The 21,293-nt window shown below is 43.5% G+C and overlaps 1 protein-coding gene across 1 annotated transcript; it reads left to right on the top strand.

The window, feature by feature from the left end:
- Window positions 1-2,433: 2,433 nt before the first annotated feature.
- MAD2L1 (mitotic arrest deficient 2 like 1) lies at window positions 2,434-21,057 on the top strand. The gene is made up of 5 exons (XM_089684313.1): window positions 2,434-2,617; window positions 3,844-3,990; window positions 6,559-6,679; window positions 13,927-14,030; window positions 20,415-21,057. Exons 1-5 carry the CDS (start codon window positions 2,548-2,550, stop codon window positions 20,582-20,584), a joined length of 612 nt encoding a protein of 203 aa, XP_089540439.1. The 5' UTR covers window positions 2,434-2,547; the 3' UTR covers window positions 20,585-21,057.
- The last annotated feature ends 236 nt before the right edge of the window (window positions 21,058-21,293 follow it).

Here is a 21,293-nt window from a genome sequence, read left to right as displayed (position 1 = left end):
GAAAAAAAAATCCCAATACGTGTAAATTTATTGGTTTATGTGAAAGTTGTAGCGTTTCAAATGGCGGTATATATACTGGAATAATTTTTTTACTAGTGATCAGCGACTTATAGCTGGACTGCAGTGGGCATTCTGACACTGGGGGGGAACTGACTTGATGTCACTGACATCCCCAGTGACAACAATACAGTGATCAGTTCTAAAAAAAAAAAAAACTGACACTGTACTAATGGCACTGAGCAGGAAGGGGTTAACATGAGGGCCGATCAAAGGGTTAACTGTGTGCTGAGAGTGTTTTACTGCAGGGCGTGTGTTGGTGCTTCACTGAAAGCACACTGCTCTAGATGGCTGTGCTGTGCAGAGCAGTGTGCCCAAGCTGACAGGGAGGACTGTTAGTAAACAAAGCAGCCCTCCTCCCCGTTGGGAGATCCTTGGTAATCACCGGCCGGGACACGGTAATTGACAGCTGTGGCCGCGAATCGCGGTGCAGGTAGGGCACGTGCCCCTTACATGGAAATACAAATCACATATATATATATATATACACGTGATTTTGCGTACCCCTGCTGCCCTGTAGTAGTATTTCTTCTAAAGAGCTGCAGGGAATCAGTTAACTACCTGCCGACCACAGATAGCCGAATGACGGCTGCACTGCGGCCGGCCAGTTCTGAGTGGACGTCATATGACGTCCTCCCAGAACGCGCTCTCCTGCGCGCCCCAGGGGGCGCGCACCCGGCGATCTCCGTGATCGCTGTGTCCTACGGACACAGCTGATCACGTGATGTGGTAAAAGGCCAATCACAGCGGCCTTTTACCACGTGATCAGCGGTGTCCAATGACACGCTGATCAGAGGGAAATGCAAGTGTCGGTTCTCGGCTGCACTTTCCTCACGCTGTCAGATCGTGAGGAAAGTACTGCCGAGAACCGGCAGTTGTCAGAGCGGGGATCGGCACCGATCATCAGTGCCCTGATGATCGGTGCCCAGCAGTGCCACCCGCAAGTTCCGTCCACCTGTGCCCAGCAGTGCGCCCACTAGCTCCGCCCACCTGTGCTCAGCAGATCACCCACCTGTGCCCAGCAGTGCACCCACCTGTGCCCAGCAGTGCACCCACCTGTGCCACTCTGCAGTGTCACACACCTGTGCCACTCTGCAGTGTCACACACCTGTGCCCAGCAGTGCCACCCACCAGTGCTGCCCACCAGTGCCACCCACCAGTGCAGCCCAGCAGTGCTGCCAGTCAGTGCCCAGGGGTTGTGCCAGTCAGTGCCCAGCAGTGATGCCAGTCAGTGCCGTCTATCAGTACCCATCATCAGTGTCACCTATCAGTGCCGCCTATCAGTGCTGCATATTAGTGCCGCCTATCCGTGACACCTCATTAGTGCTGTCTATCAGTGCCGCCTATCCGTGCCACCTCATTAGTACTGCCTATCAGTGCCCTTTAGTGCTGCCTATCAGTGCCCATCAGTGCCGCCTATCAGTGCCCATCAGTGCTGCCTCATCAACGCACATCAGTGAAGGAGAAAAAATGCCTGTTTGAAAAATTTTATAATAGAAACAAAGAAACTTTTTTTTTTTTTCAAATTTTTTGCACTTTTTTTATTTATAGCGCAAAAAGTAAAGCGCCCAGTGGCGATTAAATACCACCAAAAGAAGCTCTATTTGTGAGAAAAAAATTATCAAAATTTCATATGGGTACAATGTTGCATGACCGCGCAATTGTCAATCAAAGTGCGGCAGCGCTGAAAGCTGAAAATTGGCCTGGTAAATAAGGGGGTATAAGTGCCTGGTAGGCAAGTGGTTAATAAACACTCACCTGTCCCAGGGTCCAGTGATGTGCTCACCCATCACCCGCGCCATCCCTTCTCTCCGGTATCTCAACTGTGGGCACCAGGCCAGTTTGAGGCGTCACAGCTGGGTGCCCTCTGCACCTCCTGATTTGTCCAGCAGCCTTCTGGGATCTGTGAAGTGTCCCAGAAGACTGTGGGAGAAAGGGGGGCACTGAACTTCTGTAAACTTTGCCGGGCAAACTGAGCCAGAAATGGGAGCATGTAAATGTCAAAACCAGGTATAACTGCTCCCCCGCAAAAGGTGCCAAATATGGCAGTGGGGGGGAGGGGGGGCAAACAAGCAGAGCTTCCACTTTTGGGTGGAACTCCACTTTAAACATATTGTAACTCAACTGAACATATGAACTCTTCAACCTGACCGCCCCTCTAACGTGTACATTTTATTAATATACAGATTGGCTGTCGTCCAGTCACATGACCTGTCGTAAGTCCCTAGCTGCCCTTAGTAAAAATGGCCGACGTTCACAACTAAAGCATACTGCACATAGAGTGCAGCCCTGTATGTTGGTTGCTTACCCTTACAAAAAATGGCTGAAAACACAGCAAAGACGTTTATCTACACGCAACCAACCAGAGAGCACGCTTCTTGACTAGGCGTGGCAATTGCCTTGCTGGCTGTTTGAAGCGGAAGGCGCGATTCCCCGTAGGAGTGTTTGGTTCGCAGTGGATCAGGTGACGGCCGCCAGGCCAGGAGAGAGATGGCGGGGCAGCTGACATGTGAAGGAATCACTCTGAAAGGCAGCGCGGAGATCGTGTCCGAGTTCTTCTGTAAGGGAAATGCACGAGCTGCCCTGTATTTTATATATATATATATATATATATATATATATATATATATGTGTGTGGGGGAGGGGTCTGTAGTCTGCCTTGTACCTAACACAATAGGCTGGCTGCCAGGACATGGCTAATCGGAACCTCTCTAGGGCGAGTGATCTACAGGGTGCAAGGGGGGAAGGGAAAGAACCTAGACTGACTGGCCAATCAGGGGGTCTCTGATCTGAGGTGGGTGTGTTTTGTCTTGAAGTATTCAGCCTAAGCCTTAAGGCATTCCAGGGGTGGGTTCTTTACACATAGTTACAGGAAGCTTGGCCCAATGGAACTATGTATATTTATTTATTACAGGTACGTATATAGTGATGTTTATTTACGCAGTGCTTTACATATATATTGTACATTCACATCAGTCCCTAACCCTCAAGGAGTGTACAATCTAAGGTCCCTAACTTACATTCATACATACACATACTAGGGACAATTTGGACAGGATCCAATTACCCTATCAGCATGTCTTTGGAGTGTGGGAGGAAACCGGAGTACCCGAAGGAAACCCACGCAGGCACAGGGAGAACATGCAAACTCCATGCAGGTGGTGCTGTGGTTGGGATTTGAATCGGTGACCCGAGTATTGGCAGGCAGAAGTGCTAACCACTTAGCCACTGTGCTGCCCAATTAACGACAAGACTTTGTGGGCACTTTTTACTAACGTAACTTTTTTTTTTTTTTTTTTTGCTAGAAAACTACTTTGATCCCCCAAATATATATATATGAGTGTGTGTATGTATGTGTGTGTGTGTGTATATATATATATATGTTTGTTTTTTTATTTATGAAGAGAATAAATTGGTGGGTATTGCTTTTTATTTTTACTTTTTTTTTTTTTTTGTCCCACAGTATTTTCAGCAGCTTTTGAAACACCTTTTTTTTTGGGGAAACATACACTTTTTTTTAATTTCTGCACAATACATAACCCAATTTTTCGTAAAATATAAAAGATGTTGCGCTGAGTAACAAACAATTCACTGTGTAATGGTGCAGAGAGCTGTGCTGACACCATTGCATAATGAACAGCCCAAACATTTCAATATAAAAAAAATACTGCTGGGGGAACATTCAGGGGTAAAAGGGGCAGAGCATGAACTTGGGCTTTATTTATATATATATTTTCTTTTACTATTATGGTTGTTTATAAAAGATATCTTGTTTTGTCACCTCAGTTTTTGGCATCAACAGTATTTTGTATCAGCGTGGGATTTATCCTCCAGAGACCTTCACGCGTGCACAGAAATATGGGCTCACCCTGCTAATCACTACAGATCCAGATCTAAAGAAATACTTGAATACTGTGGTGGAGCAACTCAAAGGTACGAATGTGAAATCAATTCAGTTCTCTTAATGGGTTTCCAGAGAGAATAGAAAAATGTATCCTCTGCTCTCTGAGTAGTATTCATTGGAATTGTTACATACAAGGAGCAGAGTGGTTACTGGATAGAAGGCTGCTGTTTGGTCACACTATGATGTCACCTGAGTGGCACTATGATTTTCTGCATGTGCTGTACACAACTAACACTTAAAGCTGAACTCCGGCTATACATTCAGTTCTGAAAGTTGTACAGGCTCCTCTCATTTACTGAAATGGATTACTGTGATTTCACTACTCCCTGCAAGCATTTCAGTGTTCATTAGAAGATGTAGCAAGTCAGAGCCTGCCTCATATCCTGGCTGGAGGACATCCAGAATTATCTAGCGCTTTTCCCCCCAGCTGAGCTGTCCCTGGCCCTTTTATTCATTTCAGTTCTTTAAATCATGAAGGCTCAGCATTACAAAGTGAGGGCTGCATGCAAATGCAATCTGCCCACTTTTTTTAGAATGACACCCAACCATCTAGTAATTTTGATGTTTATAAACCACCGAGTAATTATGTGCTTAATTTAATGCTAGGGGGTAGTGCTGCATACTGTAAAATCAATTAATTACCACGTTCTAATACTACTGTGCCAATAAAACATGCATAAAAAAGTGTAACTAATTGATAATATATACTATGAGAATATCTACTTATAAACTGCATCACCAAAATAAATCAAATTATATTCACACAATGTATCATCAAAAATAAAAAACATATATAAATAAAAAATATTTCAATGAATCCAATTGTGATAATTAAAAATAAATAAATTCATAAAGTCCCGTGTGCAAATTGTGCAAAAAAATATATAAAGTTCAGCAGAGGAGAAAAAAAAAAAAGTGATAGTAATATACTCTCCTTTCAAGCTGCTTATGGTTGTGTAGCTGGGATCATGCGGCTTCTCTTCTGAGCCTGTATAGGTATAAGGATTTCTCCCTCCTAGAGCCTCTCCTCACTCCAATGCTCAATGTATCCTCATATGCCCCATAGGAAAAAAGGAATGAGAATATGGTGCCTTATCCAAGGTATGTAAAAACAATCTTTAATATGCTCCCATAATGCACTCACATTATTCAAATAGTAAACACGCCTGTAATGCAATTAAACCGTAGCTTGCGGTGAGGATCAGCCTCGTGGGAGTGTTATCACACTCTGTCAGTACTCGCCGTATTGATGGTCAGATGCGTGGTTGTGACGTCACTGCCCCTCCCCCTCCCCTTCTAATTTAGTTCAGCTGCTTTCACCTAAATTATGAGCTGTCCCCATGGTCCAGGGAAAGGAATTTGCATGTAAAAACTACTTATTCATCTGTTTGTGTTCCCCGTCTTCATTATGTTTTTTCATTGCAATGCCTTCTTGCTGTCCAGCTTGTGGCTTTACCAGCTATCTTTGAGATCTTGAACCTTCCATGCCTAATTTGTGTTGCACCCTCATGAAACTGTTCTTGTGGCTAGTCTTCATTCCTTACAGATTTAAGGAAAGTGAATGAATGCCACAGACTTGAAAGAAAAGTCAGTACTTGCATATTGGAATCAGAGACTATATCTTGAGCTGCGTGGATTTGAAGGTATGATATAGCCTTGCATTTAATTCTGACATCATTGCAGCAGGATTCCCCCTGCACTGCAAGTGTTAAATGCTTTTTGTCTAGGGTACTTTAAAAAACAGTTACGTGCATTGCCGATTGCTCCTGCAGATTTCCTCCTCTGTGCGACTGGTCCTCCAAAGCCAGTTCTCTTTGGAGCTTCGTCCCTTGGTCTCACTTTGGCATCATCACATACATTGCAGGAACAGCAGTCCTGCATTACAAGTGAGGATGCCGAGCGCCCGCCCAGAACCTGAAGTGAGGAGGAGTGCCAGGTCCTAGAGTGATGCAGCAGGTAAAACTGCTTTTTATTGATATACTAGATAGAAAGAAGCATTTACTCCTTGCTATGCAGGGGGTTTAGACATTGGCTAAGGAAGCTTGAGGTTTCCCTGGAGTTCTGCTTTAATTGCAAAATTAGGATTTGGTTTTGCACTAGAGCTGCAGGAAGTTTTGAAGGTTGGGAGGGCACATTCTGAATGTGCTTTCTAGATTCAGCACACAAATTTACCTTTTCCTGTAAAGTTGAACTTCACCCAAAAGGGGAAGTTTCAATTGTTGTGTCCTGGTCACATAGCCGATCCGAGCAGAAGTTGCCTCCCTCCAGAAGGCTATTGGACCATTCATAAAGTGCCTTAGGGCTCATGCCTGCGCAGTGGGAAGCTGGCTGTGAAGCCACAAGGGGTTACAGCCAGCTTCCCTTAATAAACATGCCAGAGACCCAAAGAAGTGGCCCGGGTGAGGATGGCACTGAATCCATGGACGTGTCCTTTTATTAAAAGCCAGCAGCTACTTAATTTTTCTAGTGGTCAAATTAAGAGGGGTTTTGCTTTAAATGGATTACTCCATTGCAGTGGACCCTGGTGGCTTTGGCTAAACGTTATTCACCTTTTGAGTGACTGCTTTCTATTATGCTTTCTATTATGCTTGTTTCAGATTGGCTGTACAACTGTCAGGTCCAGAAACTGGTGGTAGTGATTACAAGTATTGACAGCAATGAAATTCTGGAACGCTGGCAGTTTGATATAGAATGTGACAAAACTGTAAAAGATGACAGGTAACTACAGTAACTTTATCTTTATGGCACTTGGCATATGTCTATAACCATGTTTTTTTTTTTTTTGCTTGTTTTTCTCCAATTGTATTGTTAAAGACTAGTTTGCCTCATAATAAGGTCAGAAGCTTGGCACCATGTTACACTCTAAGTGCCAGTTCACATATATGCGGACTGGATGTGGTTTGAGCTACATCTGAATTTACTTGACATGTGAAATAACTTTGCTTCCTATGCTGCCTGTTCACATACACTACACTATATTGCCAAAAGTATTGGGACACCCCTCCAAATCCTTAGATAGTTGTTCCAATCACCTCCATGCTACATATGTATCAAGTACCTAGGCATGCAGGTTGCTTCTACAAACATTTGTGAACGAATGGGTTTCTCTCAGAAGTTTAGTGAATTTAAGTGTGATACCTTGATAGGTTGCCACCTGTGCACAATAAGTCCATCTGTGAAATTTCCTTGCTACTAAATATTCCACGGTCAACTGTTAGTGGTGTTGTATCGAAGTGGAAGCAACTGGGAACAACAGCAACAAAGTGGTGGACCAAGTAAAATGACAGAAACGCACAGTGCACATAAGTCGCCAACTGTCTGCCGAGTCAATAGCTAAAGACCTCCAAACTTCGTGTGGCCTTTAGATTAGCACAACCATGCGTAGAGAGCTTCATAGAATGGGTTTCCATGGACGAGCAGCCTTACATTACCAAATGCATTGCAAAGCATCGGATGCAGTGGTGTAAAGCACGCCACCTCTGGACTCTAGAGCAGTGGAGACGTGTTCTCTGGAGTGACAAATCACGCCTTTCTGTTTGGCAATCCAATGGCCGTGTCTGGCAGTTGCCCGGAGAACAATACTTGCCTGGCTGTATTGTGCCAAGTGTAAAGTTTGGAGTGGGGATTACGGTGCGGGGTTGTTTTTCAGGGGTTGGGCTTGGCCCCTCAGTTCCAGTGAAGGGATCACTTTAAGGTTTAGTTTGGACAATTTCATGCTCCCAACCTTGTGGGTACAGTTTGGGGATGGCCCCTGCCTGTTCCAACATACTGCGCACCCATGCATAAAGCAAGGTCCATAAAGACATGGATGAGTGAGTTTGGGGTGGAGGAACTTGACTGGCCTGCACAGAGTCCTCACCTTAACCCAATGGAACACCTTTGGGATAAATTGGAGCAGAGGCTGCCAGCCAGGCCTTCTCATCTGACATCAGTGCCTGACCTCACAAATGTACTTCTGGAAGAATGGTCAAACATTCCCATAGACACACTCCTAAACCTTGTGGACAGCCTTCCCAGAAGAGTTGGAGCTGTTATTGTTGCAAAGGGTGGGCCAACTCAATATTGAACCCTAAAGACTAAAACTGAGATGCTAACAAAGTTCATGTGCGTGTAAAGGCAGGAGTCTCAATACTTCTGGCAATGTGTGTGTTCGGTGCACTGGCAGTGTGGATTGAAAAGAGTCCGATGTCTGAAGTCCGGTTCAGGTGTGGATTACAGGCCATTGACTTCTATGGGAACCATTTCTAAGTCGCACATGCTATCAGTTGTGAACAGGATAAAATCCTGATCTGATGTAACCCTGCCCTGAACCGCTGAACAACTACTGTGTCAATTAGCTGTGAAACCTGAGCTTCAATCTGCAATGCATGTGTATATCCACACTAAGCCCCCGGTCACATTGGGTGCAATTTGCATGCCCTGCAACTTGCAAAACGTATGCCAAGTCGCACCCTATTGTCCACTATTAGAGCGGTCATATCGGTGTGGTTCCGACTTGGTTGGAGCCACACCTATTTCTAAATTAGTGCATGCACTACTCTTGTTGCGATTTGCATAGACATCTGTGCTAATGTCTTGCAAATCGCAATGAAATCGGCAGGTCACCCGATTTTGAAATTGTGCGACTTCACTGTAAGTCGCATGATTTCAAAATCGACTTTACTGTGACCGGGGGGTAAATATGTGTACCGTGCTTCAAAAAATGGACATAGGTTTTAACCATTTCAATACCGTGCAATTTTACACCTTCCTGCCCAGGCCATTTTTCAGGTTTCAGCGCTCTCACACTTTGAATGACAATTGCGCGGTCATACAACACTGTACCCAAACTAAAATTTTATCATTTTCTTCACACAACTAGAGCTTTCTTTTGGTGGTATTTAATCACCGCTGGTGTTTTTTATTTTTTGCTAAATTAACAAAAAAAATACCAAAATTTTTGAAAAAAAACACGTTTTTTTTGTTTCTGTTATAAAAGTTTACAAATAAATAATTGTTCTTCATAAATTTAGGCCGAGATGTATTCTGCTACATGTCTTTGGTGAAAATAACCCAAATTAGGATGTATTTTTTAGTTTGTAGGAAAGTTATAGAGTTCACAAACTATGGTATAGATCTGAATATTGATCAATCCTGAAGTACTGACAGCCAATCTAATTTCTTGAGGTCCAAGAATGTCAGAATAGTACAGATATCCCCCAATGACCCCTTTTTGCAGAGTAGACAGTCCGACGTACTTCATAAGAGGCATGGCGAGTTTTTTGAAGTTGTATTTTTTTTTGTCATTTTTCAGAAAATGAAAAAATTAAAAAATTATTTTCACTATTTTTTTTTTTTTTACATACTGTCACCAGTGCAGTACAGCGTCATCATATAACTGGCATGGCGGTGAACAGGGATACTGACTGGTGACAGTATGAAAAAAAATATATATATTTTTTTTTTTTATTTATTTTTTTTTTTTTTTTTATTGTTTAATTTTTTATTACATTTTTTTTTATTTTTTTTTTAAGATTTTACTATGACCAAAGTAGTACAATGTTACCATAGTAACATTGTACTACTTTGGGGAAGTGATCAGTATTTTTTTTTACACAATTTGCTTATAGCAAAGAATTACTTTGCTATAAGCAAGCATTTACCTGAATGAAATCGATTCATTCAGCTTTTTTTTTTTTTTTTTTTTTTTTTTTTTTTTGTGATTAGCTGTCACCATTCACAGCTAAGCACTAGTGTACAATGGATGGCATCATGAATGAAGCCATCCATTGTATACAACTGTCATGTGACCTGCTGTGATTGGTCACAGCAGGTCACATGGTACCAGCAACGGGAGCCGGTACTCGGATCTGTCATCGGCCGTGTCCGAGGTGCACGGCCGGTGACAGATCGCACTGCTGCGCCGCTCTGCATTAGTGCAAACTGCGCATGTGCGGGAGCACACCAAATGGCGTGCACCCGGAATGCAGAGACTGTTTTGAAGCCGCCAAACGGCCATTGGCCGGGCGGCTAATGGTTAAACACCCTCAAATAGTTGACCCATCACGCTCATTCAGTTATCAATTTCCAGCAATGCAGTGGACAGAAAAATCTACAGGGTTTGGCCACTGAATGACAGACCTAGGGTTTAGTGGTGGGAGGAGGCAGCTTTAATGTCAACTTGGCCAAAACACAATAGTCTGTGTACAGCCCAGGATCCAAGGGATAGCACAGGCATATTGTGTACCATCTAGGATCCAAAGGGTAACTGCATCAAATAGAAAGTTAACCACAAAGAATAGATTAGGTTCACTTTAAGTTCCATGTCCTCTTCTAGTTCCAGGCACATACTGTTAATGGGTAACCTGATTTTTGTAGTTATGCCATACTCCATTCTTAAATTTTAAAGTGACAGAAAAACTGGAGTTATGCAGGCCATAGATGGGTCGAAAATCGGCCGATTTTTCGGCCGAAAATAAAATCGGCCGATTTTCGGATCGTTAGTGGGCGATTTGGTCGGCCGTTTTTCGGTATTTTGGCCGTTTTTTTTTTTCCGGTAAAGTTGGAAAAAAATCGGCCGATTTTGCCGATCGGCCGATTTTCGCGGCAATTAGTGGGCAAATCGGCCGATTTTTTTACCGATAAAAAATCTGCGCATGAGCAGTGACCTGCAAGAGGAAGACAAAAAGAAGATGAAGAAGAGGATGAAGATGAAGAAGAGGATGAAGATGAAGAAGAGGATGAAGATGAAGAAGAGGATGAAGATGAAGAAGAGGATGAAGATGAAGAAGAGGATGAAGATGAAGAAGAGGATGATGCTGATGAAGAGGATGATGCTGATGAAGAGGATGATGCTGATGAAGAGGATGATGCTGATGAAGAAGAAGATGAAGAAGAGGATGATGCTGATGAAGAAGAGGATGATGCTGATGAAGAAGAGGATGATGCTGATGAAGAAGAGGATGATGCTGATGAAGAAGAGGATGATGCTGATGAAGAAGAGGATGAGGAGGATGATGATGAAGAAGAGGATGAAGAAGAAGAAGAATTCGAGTCCAGCAAAAAGTATCTCTGCAGAGAGCTCTGCTATTTCTGACAGTTCTCTGACAGTTCTTTGACATTTACAGCGGTTGAAACATTGTATCTATTTGTTTCCGAATAAAAACATCTGTATCCTAAATGGAAACAAATAGATACAATGTTTCAACCGCTGTAAATGTGAAGGAACTGTCAGAAATAGCGGAGCTCTCTGCAGGGACACTTTTTGCCAGCTGTAGAAGGGATGAAAATCGGCCGATTTTTTTTTTTTTTTTTTTTTTTTTTACCATTGATGGTAACGTCGGCCGCTTGAACGACCGAATTTTCGTTTTTTAAAAGAAAAATCTGCCGTTTTTTTCTCCCCATCTATGGCCTGCATTAGACTTTGTTTGGGCAAGCTGAGTTTGTTCTGGGAACCAGACAGGAAGTCCCCTTACCGCTGCAAGAGCACAGCGCTGTACACTGTATGTAGTTGATTCTACATACAGTCTATACAGCGCTGGCATCAGTAGTTGCAATTCTTGGTGAAGGGAATAGTTTGGGCTAGTTTTGCTCAAACTTTAAAGCGATCGCAAAGCTGGAGTTCATCTTTAAATGCATCTCATCTGCAAATAGCCGCTTTGCTGCATCTGTTCCCTGCCAGCTCTGCAGTGAGTACTGAGTGATCAAATACTGCTGATTGCTCAGTTCTCTGCCTCTGCTCAGAACAGAGAGCTGTGATTGTCAGTCTCCAGCTCTCTGCTCTGCCCCTCCAGTGCTCACTGGAGCATTGGGCTGTGGAGGGGACAGGACGGGCTGGCTCAGACTCAGTGGTCCAGGCATCTGGGTGGATTCAGATCATATGGTTGGGATCTTTTCAGAGCCTGTACCGGCAGAATGATGTCAGCGACAGCAGACTTTAGTGCACTGTCAGATAAAAATGGGTCACGAGTGCAAAACGAATTGCACTCCTGTGACCTACAAGAGAAGTTATAGCAAAAATAGCTATGGCTATACTTTTCCTCTAAAGAAGACAGCATCGAGTTCTTGCTGTTAGGCAGCATATTTAGTTTACCCACTGAGAACACAAAGTTTTTCCTTAATGTCATCATGAGTCAGTGGAAGGGGTAATGTGTCTTTGCTTAGCTCTGCTGTTGACAGTTATGACATGCTATAAGAGGAGTATTCTTTCATGTTTTTAAGTTCTTCAGATGTATATGACTGTTAAAGGCATGCGGATGCCATAAACCGTAGGCAGGTGGTTTAAAGCATAAATTTGCTTTTCATAACATGTTACACTCTGAACATGGGTGTAACATGTTATGATCAGACCAGCTCCCGCTCCCCCGTTTTGACAGATAGTGGGGGCTCCTCTTACCCTCGCTAGCTGTCAAATTTTAAAAAATTTGTGGCCGTGCGGGGCTCCGGCTGCGTGACTCATTGATTGTGTTTAGTGAATGAGAAATTACAAGACCTTACAGCCTTGGCTTATGGTTCTCAAAGAACTACCACAGCCCTGTGGAGTGCTGTGGTAGTTCATTGAGTCTTCCGGCCAGTATATCTGTTTGCCCATACATCCCATATGAGCAAGCAGATATACTGACAGATCTGCAGGAGATCTGCATGGCACCAGCAATCTGCTGATTACTGGTGCAAAGCTTCTGCAACAAAAGTCACTTTTTTTTTCTGCAAAAAGTGTATTTTTTTGTATGAAGGTGAACTTGTCCTTTTTTAAGAAAGCAGTATTCTCCTCCTATCTTGGTTATCATCAAATAGCCATTTATGTATTTTGTATATTATATAAGACTTTGGGTATTTATTATCCCTAAATAACCTAGACTGTCCAAGTTATAATTTTAAAGTAGCTTATCTGCACTGTCATATAAACGTACTGTATATACATATAAGAAACAGTGCTCAAATAATTAAACATATATACATCACAGTTAAGCAAAAATGAAAAGTCCCAACAGAAATTAGAACTTGTGAATCCACCATGAATGGAAAAATCTCATCACATCTTAAATGTGCACCAGCCACCAAATAGTCATGCAGTAGCTTACCAAATAATCAGACAACACATCACGAGAAGCGAGAGTGCTTTTTGATGACAAATCCCGCCTGGATGGTTGGTTACAGCTCACACTCCCTCACAGTTGATAATGCCTTGAACCACTCTCTGTTTCCCAAACAGCATGCCCCAGACACTGCATTGGTTGCTTGATAAAACCTTAGTGGCACAGAGACATACCAGGGAGAAGCAAGGAAATCCCATAGTGAAATAGGGTGAAACATTTTTTTTTTTTTTTTTTAACAAGGTTGATGGGAAATCAAACAATGAAAGTTAATAGCATATCACACACCTCCTGGACAGATGTGATGAAGTCACTGCTGGACTCCGCCCTATGCTTGTTTCGCCTGAGACATCTTTCAGGTGCAAGAGAGTCTACCGTACTATTTGGTGGCTGGTACACCTTTTGATGTGTTAAGATATCTTTCCAGGGGATTTCACAAGTTCTATTTTCTGTTGGACTTTTAACTTTTGTTGAACTGTGATGTATATATGCTTAATTATTTGAGCACTGTTTTTTTATAGGTATATACATTTATATGACAGCTCAACACTATTTTTTGATAACTATATTTCGATATTTGGTGTGTAGATATCAGTGAGTGCTGCAGTCATTATTATTTATGTATTTTATGTACAATGTGTTTAAAAAATAGGTGTAGGACTTCAAAGTAGGATTCATTTACATTGGCACTTTTACCATTAAAAAAAAAAAAAAAAAAAAAGACAAAACTTCAGTAAAACCCCCTCTTGCCTTTCTGATGAAAAATAATTTGTTTTACACAAGTTCATTTTTTGAATATGTTGAATACCTTTTAAAATCTTGGCGCTTTAACCTTCCTTTAACTTTCCTGACTATCTAATCTGCTGTCCTAATGGAGTATTTTGTTTTTTTTAGTGTTGTTAGGGATAAATCTCCAAAGGTTATTCAAGAAGAAATCCGATCAGTCATTAGACAAATCACAGCTACAGTAACGTTCCTTCCACTGCTGGATACAGCTTGTAAGTTTTTCTATATTTGTCTATATCTTTTATTTTTGCATAAGAAAATTATAGGCTTGCGTTAAAAGGATATTAAAGGATAAGTTCACCCTTTAACAAAAAATAATAAATGCACATATTTTTTTTTTAATTTTTAAATTTTTTTAAAGGTAGGTAAAAAAATGAGTTATTTTTTGTTTTGGGAGCCTGTAAAGCATTGCACGAGCGATCAGATCGCTAGTGCCATGCAGGACTCCTGCAGACCTGTCAGTGTATCTATGTGCTGGTACGGGCAAGCAAATGCACACTGACAGGAAGAATCAATGAACTACCACAATGCTCAACAACGCAGTGGTAGTTTGAGAACTACAAGCCAACAGGCAGAAAGGCTTCCCCCCCTCCCCCCCCCTCCTATAACCTTCCAGGGTGGCACACCTGAAATGAGGGGCTCCTCCCTACAGGAAGCACAATCCATTTACAGCTGTTATAAGTTTCCTCCCTTCCCGTCCAATATTGATTGTTTCTCCCTACATAGGAACAGTTGTTGTCTGTGACCAGAAGACCGGGGAGGGTCAGATGGTACCCTTGTGAGGCAGGCTTGTTCCTTCTCATAGATCTCTCCCACTTGGCACCAGTGTTCCGGTCACAGGGGAGTGTGAACCGCCACTGTAAGGTGCAAAAACGCCACCCGGCTTCTGTCTCCTTTTCCCCCCACATGGTCTTCAGTACCCATCGGCTTCCAGAGGAACAGAAAGAGGAGGTGTGCACTCCAAGCCCCATTCTGGCTGCTCAGGATCTTTTTGCCGCATGGCCGGAAGTGGGTGGAGCAAGGAACACGGCGCAGCCTGCAGGAGGGCTGAGAGATGCCGGGGAGTGAGGAGGACAGCAGGGGTCTGAGATTGGTCAACTGACTTTCCTGGATGGCGCACCTGGCTTTTGCAGCAGAAACCGGGCCAAACCACCTCATGGAGAAGGAGGAAGGGATGACAGTATCTGTTACTTATTGTGGGGAGAAGCTAGTGAAGTCTCATTCTACACTATTTTGCTATAGATACATTGACAAGCTGGTAGGGAAAGAGGCTTCAGGCTTGATGAAAGATTTCCTAGCATCTATGCAAGCGGAGATGGTAGCTACCAATCAAGTCTTTTCGAACCTTGGTGGCACAGGTCCCAGGCCCAGAGGCGCTAACCCCTAAGGAAGGCTTGTCCTCACAGGAAAGCCTTAATTCCAGAGGGGGCCCCAGTTTATTCCTTCCTTTTTCCCAGATGCTTGCTCCAGCCCAAGCCAGGGATGAGGAGGAGAGTAAGGGAGATTTGGATAGTCAGCCTAAATCAGGCCACAGCTCTGGGGAGGAGGTGGACCTAGATCTGGGTAGTGAGGCAGGTGAGGAGGTTAAGCCTGGCAGGCACCTCTTTCTGTTGACGGGGCTTCCTTCAGACAGTTTACGTCACTGAAATAATCCCGGAAACCCCTAGAGAGAACTCAGCGCAGGACAAAATGTATAGGGGCCTATTTAAGGCCCATGCTAGGGTGCTCCCCTTTCACCAATCCTCAAAGGATTTAATCTTACAGGAATGGAAGGATCCTGAAAGGAGAATGGTCAAACCTAAGATGTGGGAAAAGAAGGTTCCCCTTTAAAGAGGAGGAAGATAGATTCTTTAAGCTTCCCAGGTTGGATGCTGCGAGGTCTTCTCTCCTTCTAGGATTCAGGAAGCATTAAGGATTTGATGGACGAAGGTCTGAATACCTCCTAAGGAAGGTATGGGATGCTAACACATCTACCATGGCCCAGCTCTGACAGCAACCTCATTGCCAGACTTTTTTGGATGGAAAGACTGACCAAACACCTGTCGCAGGGGGCTAAGTCAGATGCAGTGCTACATTCCCTCAGTGATAGGGAAAGCAGTAGCCTACCTAGCGGATGCTGCGGTCGTTGCCATTAAAGCCTCAGCCAAAACAGCCACACTCAATTCAGCCAGAAGGTTTATCTGGGTTAAAGCATGGGAAGGTGACTTTGCATCGCAAGGTAAACTATGTGGTCTCCCCTTTTGAAGGCTCCCTGCTGTTTGGCCCAGGGTTGGACAATATGTCGTCCAGGCCCTCTGAGAAGGGGAAGAATTTCCCAGTTAAATCCAAGAGGGAATAATATGTTTTTTTTTTTTTTTTTGTTTTTTTTTTTTTGTGGTTCCTCAGGACCTCAGAGGGCCAAAAAGGAACTGAATCAGAAATGGGCAATGGGAGCAGAAGGCAAAGCAGCAATTTGCTGTTTTTCTCCCCAGGCACCAGCACTAAAGAAACCAAGTGATGCCAGGATCAGGGTAGGGGGCTGCCTATCACATTTTGCCTCCCAGCGGGAGAAAATCTCAGACCGTGCCTACATCTGCCATTTAGTGCTAGAGAGCTGTCACCTGGGGTTCTCGTCAAGGCCCCCCACAAATGATCACCCTAACCTGCCTATCTCGGAACACCTTGAAGAGGGAAGCTCTCATGGAAGGAGCTTAGGAGCTGGCGGTGCTGGTGGCAGTACCTGTACCCAAAAGCCAACAATACCAGAGATTTTACTCCCATGTATTTGTTGTTCACAAACCTTCAGGAAAATGCTGCCTAATCATAAAGCTCAGAAACCTGAACAAATTCTTGGAGTACAAAAGATTTTCCATGGAGAGTATTTACTCAGTACGCAACAATCTCCTAAACAAGGCCTTTGACAATGCTGGACCTCAAGGATGCCTATTTACATGTCCCAATTCATCTGGAACATCAGGAATACTAGGGGGAAGAAACAGCCCACTGGCAGTTCAGGGCTCTTCCTTTTTAGGCTAGTGGCCAGTCCATGGATTTTTCCAAAAATCCTAGCTGAACCAGTGGCACTCCTGCACCTTTTTGGGGAATATCCCTGATCCCCTATTTAGACCATCTTCTAATTTTTGGTCCCTTTGCTATGCAGGTGAAGGCAGATATGGGTAGGGTGATCACCACCCTGGAGTCTCTGGGCTGGATAGTAAGCATAGAGAAATCCTCTCGAGCCGGAGCAGGTCAAAACCATTGTTAGGCTACGTGGTGGACACAAGCTCAAATAACTTTCTAGCAAGGGACAAGGTACAGAAGATAGTCCAGTCAGTGAGGGGTCTGATAGAGATGTCTTTAAGCTCCTCAAGGGAGGTCTTGAGGGTGCTGGGACTGATGTTGGCAGCCATCATGGCCAGTGTGGGCACAATTCCACTCAAGAGACTTGCAGTTCTTCCTTCTGTCCTGCTGGGACATGAAGAAAGAATCAATGGAGAAAAAGCTGGTACTCCACAGGTAAAATACTCACTAGAATGGTGGGTAACCCCCAGTGGGACCTCCTAAAAGTGGAATCCAAAGCCCAAGGTCCTTGGAAAGGGATATTTCGCAGCCTTTGTCTAACTCCAGGGATCTCAGAGCAGCATGCAAAGCCCTGAAAGCTTTCAAGAACCGTATCTTGGGCAGGGAGGTTCAAGTCAGCTCTGACAATGCCACCACGGTGGTCTACCTGAACCGTTGGGGTGGAACCAGATCCAGACCTCTTCTGGACCTATCCAAGGAGATCCTGGTTTGGGCTGAAGGGAAATTCCTTTCCCTGGTGGCAGTTCATATAAGAGGGATAAGCAACCAGGAAGTGGACTTCCTCAGTCGCCAGCCGATCAGACGGGGATTGGGAGCTGAACCCGAAGGTCTTTAGGGCCTTGGTTCAACAGTTCGGCAACCCAGAAATAGATCTTTTTGCCGATGGCAGGAACAGGAAGGTAAGGAGGTTCTTCGCAATATACCTTGACACAGATTTGGTGGTTCAGGCTGGCATATACCTCTCCACAATCCACCAATCCCCCCGGGGTTAATCCTGTGGGTTCTCCAGAAGCTCGGCCACCTCTTCCTGATTGCACCTTGGTGGCCGAGGTGGGTGTGGTTTTGTGGTTCACGACCCTAACAATCCTTTCGGTGGCATCACTTTGGAGGCTCCCGATCCTGCCAGATCTTCTCCAGGGCCTTGTGCTTCACCCCAGGCTGGAATTCTTCCAATTGGCAGCCTGGCTAGGGAGTGCCAGATACTAAATAATGAGGGTTGTTCAGACAGTTACACCCTCCGCATAAGCTGAAAGCCTGCAAATAGGAAAATTTACTCACAAGTCTGGAAAATCTTTTGTTTTTGGTGGAAACGGGTATCCTCTACCTCTATTCCAATAATCCTGGTGTTTCTCCAAGATGGTGTTTGAAAGAGAGGTGGCAGTTGGCAGTAAAAATTGCTGCACTTTGTTTTTCTTGACGCTAGATTAGCTAGAGAACCTTTACTTAAGTGGTTTTTGGTAGCCAGGGAGAGAATTACTCCAGCCACAAAAGAGAAGTTTCCACCATGGGATCTGACCAGCGTGCTAGAAGCCTTATCAAAGCACCCCTTTGAACCAATAGAGAAAATTCCCTTTACATTTTTGACGTTAGAATTATCTTTTTTGTTGGCGATCACCATGGCTAGAAGAGACAAAATTTGTCGGTCAAAGAACCCTTTTTGTTGATACTGCCGGATAGGGTCACCCTTGGGGCAGACCCAATGTACCTGCCCAAGGTAACTTCCTTATCTAATAGAACACAGGAAATAACTTTGCCTTCCTTCTGTGATAATCCCAGGAATGCAAAAGAAGAGAAATTCCACTGTCTTGATGTGCAGAGAGGTCTCCTCACTTATTTGCATAGGGCCAAAGATTTTAGGCGGTTCGACCGCCTTGAGTAGCTGGGATAGAGGAAAAGGGAGCATGTCCTGTGCTTGCTCAGCTTTTGAATTAAGAAGCATGTTAACCCCTGTAGTCCTCTATCCCAGCTACTCAAGGCAAAGTTGTTGCTGGGATAGGGGAAGAGAGCACACATTATGCAAGCACGGCTTTTGAACTAGGAAACATGCACACTCCTACTGTCACAAAAAAACAACAGTTCGACTTACCGGTAACTGCTTGTCTATCAACCTTCCAGGACAGCACACCTGAGAGTTGAAGGGATCCTCCCTACAGGAAACAATCAATTTACCGCTGCTATAAGTCCCCTCCCTTCACCTCCAGTTTGTAATAAAGTAACTACCGAAACCGGTCCCACAAGGGGAATAATTCTACATAGGCACTCACCAATTACTAATTTTAGGGGTTTCCTCCCCTCCCTTAGTAGGGTGAGAAGTAGGTCTGCCATTCTGGAAGGTTCGTAGAAATGCCGTTACTGGTAAGTCTTTCTGCCATCACCTTCCAGGATGGCACACCTAAGAGGATAATCAAGTAACCGCAGGCCTACCTTTGGGTGGGACCACAACCTGTAGCACCTTCCGACCGAAGGCTAAGTCTTGCTGCGAAAGGACTTCAATTCGGTAATGCTTTAAGAAGGTGTCTTGACTGGAACGGGCAGCTGCACTGCATAGGTTCTCAGGAGGCCCCCCACTTTTTCCACCCACGATGTGGCCATACCCCTGGTTGAGAGAACTTTAACCTTTGTTGGTGCAGGGATCCCTGAATTTTCATAAGCTAAGGCAATAGCTCATCTGATGCACCTGGAGACCGAAGCCTTATAAGCTTGAAATCCCTTCCTTGGTCCAGCATAAGAATGCTCACCCTCTGCCATGCTATGGAAATAAGCGATGACATAGGAATATAAACATTGGCAAGTACTTCAGCTAGGCTTCATGGATGCCGGAAAAAGCCTACAGGTATGTCATTTGTAGTAAAGAATAAGTTTATTTTCAGACACAGTTCACTTTTTCTTTTTGCCCCATCTCTGCAGCGCCTAATTCCATATTTTTTTTTTTTATTTTTTTTTTTTTTTAACAAGGGCCTTCCACCCACACAAGTGCATTTAAAGGAGCCTACTTAGGCAAATTACTATGTAAGCAAAGCAAGTATCCAGCACAACATAATCCTCTGAATCTTTCCTTATTTTAACAGCCTTAATGCAATCTAACTCATTTCTGCCTCAAAGAAGCCTTATTCGTAGCTATCTCTGCCTCAGCCTGTCAGAGAAGGCTTTGTATTCATTCAGAAGAAACAAAGCCTTCTGTAAATGGCTGGACGTTCCCATCATGCTGCTGGAATACAGCGCTGTATACTGTATGTAACAGTTTACAGAGCAGTCACAGTTGCTACATTTGTTAGTGAAGCAAATAGTTTGGACCAACTTGGTACAAACAAACTATTTAAAGTGACAAATAACATTGAGTTAGCCTTTTAAATACATATTGGTTATTGTCAATGTTTCGCACATCTGCATTTTAGGAGGGGGAGAAAGTCCTTTTTTTTTTTTTTTTTTTTCTCCTAGCACAGAACTGTAGATCACGGTTGTATGAAAAAGTCCTTATGATGTTCATGTCACTACTTTCCTAATGTGAATACACTTCTCCCATTTCCTCATTTTAGGTGCCTTTGACTTGCTGATCTACACAGACAAGGATTTGGAAGTGCCTGAAAAGTGGGAGGAATCTGGGCCTCAGTTTGTTTCTAACTCTGAAGAAGTCCGTCTTCGTTCTTTTACTACTACAATCCACAAAGTCAACAGTATGGTGGCCTACAAGAAGATAGACTCCTAGAGATTTTTTTATTGACCTATAGAAAGCTGCTTCATCTTTTTCTCTGCTGCATATGTCACTAGTGACTGGTGTTTTGATGTAGCTTTTAAATGTCTGGTATCCCTTGTCTGGGATTTTGATATACTGAACAAAAATTGGAACTGAATGTGGACATTTTATGCTTGCATAAAACTTTGGTAGTGAAGAGATTTTAAATGTTAAATTCTATTTTTTGACATTGCAAATCAGTGTGATTTTGTGCTCCAAAAGAAGATATTTTTTTTCTTTTTTTTTTCTTTCTGCTGCTTAAATGTTACATTTCCTATCAGACATAAAACGTTTGGTCCCATCACTGCTCCCAGTTAACTCTTCTGTTTTTATTTATGTGGATACTGTGTTCGTAAACCTTGACATCACATTTTGTTCTTGGAAATGTAAATTTATCCATTTCAAAACCTTTTTTATATAATAAAGTGTTAATATGTCTTAATGTATGTGGCAATATTGTCTTGTTCAATTTTTGTGGAGAGTACGATTATCAGGTATGGTGTAATATTTGATATTTTCTTGGCATAATAGTGCAGCACTATGCTGATGAGTGCAACTGTAGCTAAAATAATGTTAATCATACATCACAGGATGAAGGGTACTTCAGATTCATGACTACTTGGGTTATGCTTTAGGTGGACCCTGGCCAAAAAAAGGTAGGAATTCTTCCAGGCATAACACC

This window comes from Staurois parvus, unplaced genomic scaffold, assembly GCF_062004578.1.
Source record: "Staurois parvus isolate SC_StPar_1 unplaced genomic scaffold, SC_StPar_1.0 ptg000344l, whole genome shotgun sequence".
NCBI lineage: Eukaryota > Metazoa > Chordata > Amphibia > Anura > Ranidae > Staurois > Staurois parvus.
The sequence above is the reverse complement of the archived record's forward strand: the minus strand, read 5'-3'. Positions and strand labels throughout refer to the sequence as shown.